The 6743-nt window shown below is 36.1% G+C and overlaps 1 protein-coding gene across 2 annotated transcripts; it reads left to right on the plus strand.

Moving 5' to 3' along the window:
• Positions 1-2307: 2307 nt before the first annotated feature.
• LOC113317885 (F-box/kelch-repeat protein At3g23880-like) lies at positions 2308-6206 on the plus strand. 2 transcript variants are annotated; one of them, XM_026566007.1, is made up of 2 exons: positions 2308-3550; positions 5846-6206. In XM_026566007.1, the coding sequence occupies exon 1, from the start codon at positions 2681-2683 to the stop codon at positions 3458-3460; it is 780 nt and encodes a 259-aa protein (XP_026421792.1). In that variant the 5' UTR covers positions 2308-2680; the 3' UTR covers positions 3461-3550; positions 5846-6206. The 2 variants fall into 2 exon arrangements, with proteins under 2 accessions (XP_026421792.1, XP_026421793.1); XM_026566008.1 differs by lacking the exon at positions 5846-6206 and adding an exon at positions 4243-4353.
• Positions 6207-6743: the final 537 nt, after the last annotated feature.

Genomic DNA, 6743 nt, shown 5'->3' on the forward strand with positions numbered 1-6743 from the left:
TCTACTGGAATCTGCTAACTATACTGCACAATTTGCACATAAAGGCCTCAATTTTAAAAGTTTAGAATTCAAGTTAACTATCCTTGGGTTATAGTATAGATTGCCCGAGCCTTCTGATACGATGTAGATTCCCCCACGCCTCTTCTGATCCTTCACTAAATGCAGTCCTTCTTTTTAGACTTGACCGTCTGATTCGATTAGACCACTCCTTACACGCGTCATTCATGTAACGTTGTAGCAGGCGTCTCGATTCAGACGAAATCACCTTTTTAGAATATGAATCAGGGCTCTCATCTCATCACCTTATCATGAGATCATCCCTTGAGATGTTGACATGTGGCCATCGGGTAATTTACCCTCACATAGGTGGTACTGGCCGTTGTGGTTGAAAATTGGTTACAAAATAGATTTGGTCATGCACATGCAGCAAGTTATAATGAGCTAATGGGATTAAAAATTTTGAGATTAAAATGGAAGGATGTGCTGGAATAGATGACATGCCAACATGTCATTGGATAGAAGGAAAATAATATTATTTTATGTCGTCATTTCATGCGGCTTTTGAAAGAAGGAATTAGAGGCCGGTTGAGGTTCTTTTTTGGGAGGAGGCCCGCCTGGAGTTAGAGGCGTGCGGCTACAGCCGTAAACAAAGAAGACTAGGGTTTGGAGTTTCTTCTTCTCCGAATCCGTTTTTGCTTAGGTCGTTTGATTTGAAGATTTTATGGCTTTTGAGAAAGCCATGTCTATCTAGAACCATGTCAAGGTTTAGGTAGAAACCAATTTTATTGTGTAAACTCTACATTTATATACTTAATAATGATTTGATTGATTAGTAGTTTTTCTTCGTATAACTTGGTGTTTAATTGCTCATGTGATTTTCTTGATTATCTATGCTTTTCAATTGATATGGCGTGCTTGGGTTAAGTTCTTTGACATAATATGCTTTAGGATTGATAGGTAATGCTTTGGAATCACTACCCATGAAGCGAAAAAAATTACAGCGGAGAAACAGTATTTGGAAATGCATGGAATATATTTTTAAAGATTAGTAGAATTTGCATAATTAATCGGTGGAAACCGAAAATCCTAATAACTCATTCCCATTTTGTTCATTTTTAGAATTATTATTATTATTTCGTATTGGTCTGAGTTTCTAAAATATTTAATTTGTTTATTTAGTTTTTGGTATTAGTTAGTAAAAGTTTTTCACACTCCTCGTGGGAACGACCTGTACTTGCCATTATCTACTAGTTAGACATTGTGCACTTACAGTAATTTATTATAGGTTTTTCATCCTACCACACACCCAAATGATAATCATAATAATTCTAAGACATGTTTAGGAGAATGAAATAGAAACTCTTCTTTTATTAAATATGTGATGATGATACAAGTATAGAAACTCAGAAGAACCCCTAATTTACTTTCCCTCTACATGACCTCACTGATTACAAATTATCCAACCCCCTTTACAATGATCTAAGGTCGCTACTTATAGGCAAACTGAATAGTGGAGTACAACTCATTTTACTTCGCTAAAAATCACACAATTCATATGACTCTACTTTATACTTCGCCCAAGCCATTTTCAATAAAGTTTTCCCACCTCTTTCGCCGATAACTTCGGTAACTTGTCGGTACAGTTGTCTCAATTTCTTGTTCAACAATTCATCTTCATCTGAGACTATCTTTCGCTTCGTAATGTCTTCTCCGCTGATCTTTTATTTACTCAATTGTCTTAATTTCGCTTATCAGTTATCTCGAAATATCTTCTCCTATCATGTATTTCGCATATCCATATTTACGGGGAAAAAATCTATACTTCGCAGATCCAATATTCATAAAAGTAACTCTGACGACTGATTTGACTTATCACTGATATTCATCCCCGGGTTTAGTTAAGAGATCTTTTGGTGAGATTTATTTGTCCATTTCCTGCCTTTTCGTTCGACCACATGGCGAGTAAGTTTTTGGTACCTACAAATCGCATAGACCTCGTAATCTTTACAATGTTCTCCATTTTATTTTCTTTTTCTTTACATTTTTAGTCATAAAACAGTCTATTCACTGGAATGAGCCCAACTTTGTCGAATGAAAATTGACAAAAAAGACTAATAAAGACTACCCCATACACAAATCAATGAAAAAGAAAAACCACACGTAATTAGTTGTATCTTGCATTGCTAGTGCTGGCGTGCCAAACGTACACTTAGCTTCGTGCTCCACGATTCCTCGGAAGTAACGGCCCTCATAAAAACATTTCCCTTGGGAACTGGTTTCCTTCTCTTCGACTTTACTCTCCCGAGTCTCTTTCCACAACAAAAATTCTCATTTCTTAAAAACCTAAAAATCAAGTGTATTTCTTCTCTCTGTTGAATTCCGTCTTGTTGAATGGGGAATTTAAATATTCTCCCAACAGAAATCATACTAGAATATTAACTAGGTTACCTATTGAATCTATATTATATATTAGACTGCAAATTGGTTTGGAAACCCTGGAAATATCTGATTTCTCATCATCCATCGTTCTATCGAATGTATTTAACTCATCTTAATCGCTCTGCTGATACCGGTAAGTTGGGTTTTCTTGTCTTCACTCAAGAATTATCAACTTCATTATTTTGAGTATGATGAGAATCATATAAATCGTATTAGAAGGATTAATTTATCCCTTCCATTTATGTATCCTTTTTATATGGTTATTGGATCAATCAATGGTTTAATCTGTCTTTTTGGAGGAAATCAAAATACTACTTGTATTTGTAACCCCGTGACCAGAGAATATGTTGTGCTTCCAAAATTCGCTAGAGATTCTGAAGATCAGTATACTCATTGGTCATGCGGATTTGGTTACCTTCCTACAACTAATGAATATAAAGCTGTTGTGTTGAATACGTCAGACAGAGAAATTGATTTTATAGAGGTTGCGGTATACACTCTTGGCAGTTGCAATGGGTGGAAAGCTGTTGAGAGGCTGAATACTAGATTGGCCAAGGTTTATGTTTATCCTGGACGTGGTGTCTTTGTGAATGGATCTCTGCATTGGAGGGATAAACAAGAAGGAAAGGTTGTGGCCTTTGATTTGACTGAGGAGAAATTCAGTGAATATCCTCCACCACATCCCTGTCTATCAATCAGGGGGTGGCCGGATTTTACTATTGGGGAGTTGGGCGGGGTTTTATATTATGCTGTCGAACACAAACGTCAGGCCACAAGGTTCACAAGTTCTGACATATGGCTACTGAAAAGGAAGAATGATATTCCGGAAATGAAAGAGCCTTTGGGTTGGAGTGGTGGTGTTTTGTGTTTTGATCATAGGTCTCTCCACATTTACAACGCAATATCTACATTATCAAGAAAGCTTGTGGATTTTGCTCATCTGAGTTTTTATAATCGATTATTCCCTCACAAAATCACCTTAATATCCTTGAAAGAATTAGAGAAAATGATATACAAGTAATGCAGTCAGCTGACATTAAGGAAACAGAAATCCATGATTTGCCGACAAAGCGTCTAGCAAGATGAGATCCCTGGATACACTTATTTACTGGTAATCTTCTCTTAGCTTTATATGGTTTTCAACTTGATATTACATTTAACATGATTATCATCTAAAGCTTACTGTCAGTCTATTGTTATGTTATCAATCTCAGCTTTATGGCAGTGTTTTTCTTCCATATTTAAGCTATATTGCTCTGTCGATATCCAATTTGTTGCCTCCTTGATCTTATTGCAGTTGGATAATCTGATGCATGCTTTAATAACTTGTTATTTTTTCTTATACATTGAAGTCGAATAAATGTGTGGTAGCATAATCATGGAAAGTGAGTATGAGGTCGTCTATTTTGTTAGCACTTCTTGGCATAATCGTTAGATTATTTGGGGATCCAAATTCACACCTCAACATGGTATGTTAAGGTACAATCACTTCAATAATCATAATTGGAAGTCTGAACTGCAAACTACTGCCATCATTTGTCAGTCAATTTCATAAGAACAACAGAGTCAAGTAGGCAGGGTTCTGACTGATATGAAAAATGATCCACGTTTCGACTTTGTCTTTAACTATAACCCAGCTAATTGAATTCTTCAAATAATGCTAATTTTTCTTCTGCATTTGAAAGACCAATATTGGCTAGGTATGTTACAAGGTACTACTACCAGGATGCAGGACAATGATTCTGTTGGCAACGAAGATTTTTCCACCTTCTTACTGATGGATAAATTTTCTTGTAATTGTAGTTATCCACACATTTCATGGATTACATCCTCAGTTGCATCAATTTCCAATGGTTTAATAACTCTGGATTACATAGATACCAGTTCAAATCATTTCGAAATGATGTTTTTGTGTACCACATCGTAGTGTCTATTCATTCTGGAGTTGAAGTCGTATCTCTTGACTTATATTTACTTGCAAATTGTCTTCCTTATAGTTCGTGTTTGTTGATAACTTTAAAACTTTCTCTTTGATTTTAGATTAAATTTTTCTTTTTGGACATGAATGTTCCAATTTGTATTCAGAAGAACATTCAGTAAAAAGATTTAACTAGTGAATACTCTGTCACAACTAGATATATAAGAAAAGTGTACTTTGAGAATCGTACTACTATTTTTCAAATATGTCTTCATACCATGTTTTTTTACTTGATATACTGAGAAACCATTGCAATCCTCCCCATAGGTTGATCCAAGAACAATACTGCGCATGAAGATCTCTAGATGTCATGTATTTGAGTTCTCAAGATTCACATTTTCGTTGCCTGTTATGAAATTGGTGAGATCAAAAATCCTGGCGCAACTCATTTTTTGAGGCCGCAGTTTTTATTCCAACACAAGGGATGGGACAGTTTCTATAGCATTATTTGGGAGGAGACTCTCTAGTTCCCTTTTCAAATCTGCGAACCTCTCCTGGCCTGATGCATTAACAAGAGGTATTGAATGTTAAAACACAAATTTGAATTGGGAAAGAATGAAACTATACAGAGCCAAAATATAAAGTGTAACATATCAATTGCGGCAGTATATACTTCTACAGCATATTTTGTCACCCCAAAAACTTCAGAAATGGTAATAGATCACTCTCTAGGTGTTCGACTTAGAAATCAGTTCCATTATTAGACTCTTGCAGAATGGAATCCAACTGAGTGAACAACCATCTCATTCACAAGGATATCCGTGGTGGTCACTATCTTATTCTGACAAATAATCAAGGAGGACTTTTCCTAAATGCTGGTTGACATTTCATACCAAACACTTGATTGTGAATATTCCTAGCTGTAACCGAATGCTTCTGCGCAGGATTCCATTTGCTTGTGCGATTGTAAGGTGTTGGAGTCATATTTTTGAAGTATTAGTAAATTAGAATACTCTCGTTTTACTTGTTAAACTTGTCAAGTAAATGTAGACATCAGCTTTTATCTTTGAGTTAATGTGTGACTGGTGCTTGTTCGTTTGGTCCATTATCTCACAACATTCTCTCATTTTAACACTTGGCTCCCTGAAATAACTATATTATCAAATTAAATGTGATATGATATGAGCATATACTACCTTAGAATTGCTTTTGCTTCTTTTTGCAATGGTTATCGGATGTTTTTTTTGAAGTGCATGGATAGCTCTTGCCACTATTTGTTGGTACCCATTTGGCCATTTGCTTCTATTAGGAAAGGAATGAGCATATGCAGACTACATGCATAAATTGGATAATTCACTATACTGCGGTATTTAGGCACTTTTTCTGTGGATAAATGTCTCCAGTTTAGTTGCCGAGGCTTCTGATTATTGATAAAACACTCTCTTTCTTTTTGACTAAATTCAAATTTCTTGCTTCATTTGTAATCAGTGAGTTGCATACTTGCGGGGCAACATATAATTGTTTTCTACAGCATTCCGACTCATTCTGGAAGAAAAGGCAAGGAGCTGAAGATTGAGAAATTAAGCCGGTACTATTTGCTGTTTTCTGGAATGTTTCTGCGGAGATTGCAGGAAGAGGATTTACTTCGACTGGTTATCATGTCTAATAAACACGACTTGCCAATCTTCAGCAAATTTTCACTTTATTGTGCTATAATTTTTTATTGGTCATGGTTAGCAAAAGCTGAATTTTTCTGGCATTTTCTTTTGATGAAAACAAATTGACGATAACATCAGCAGCTATACATTATCTGTCATACAGCATTTGTCTCGTTTGGTATTATAGTGGCAATACTTGCAATCCGGCAGTAACTCGTTAAGTTCAGAACTAAAGAATGATAAGAGCCCCACTGAACCTTGTTTGTTTTGTCTGACTCGATATCTGACTCCTGTCGGATGCCAAATCGTTTGTCTTTTCATTTTAATGATGTCTGACTCGGCTCATACATCTCACTGGGTCTATTTGACTCGGGTAACATCTTGTACCTGACCCACTGCCACTGTACACATATCCGACTGGATTCAAAAGTTTTCGCACACTATCTCTACCATTCCAGATGAGTTAGGTATCAGATCTGACCAGTCAGATCCAGAGTTGAGTCAGACTTACTAGACAAAAACTCTCAATCTGTTGGGTGAAATTAGTAAGTATTTGGGCTGATACTAAAAAGACAAGAGACAAGCCCATAGTCTTTTAACACTCCCAAGTCTCAACCAGCAACTAGAAGTCCCAGTTCTTCAAACCCTAAGATTTTCTTCTTCTCTGCGTAAATCAGCCTTCTTCAATTCCATCGTTCTCTCGATTGCATCTATCCCATCATCTCAAT

This window comes from Papaver somniferum, chromosome 10, assembly GCF_003573695.1.
Source record: "Papaver somniferum cultivar HN1 chromosome 10, ASM357369v1, whole genome shotgun sequence".
Taxonomy (NCBI): Eukaryota; Viridiplantae; Streptophyta; class Magnoliopsida; order Ranunculales; family Papaveraceae; genus Papaver; species Papaver somniferum.

Excerpts from the sequence above, each read along its gene's own strand:
- LOC113317885 (XM_026566007.1), top strand. The coding sequence starts at position 2,681 with ATGTATCCTTTTTATATGGTTATTGGATCAATCAATGGTTTAATCTGT.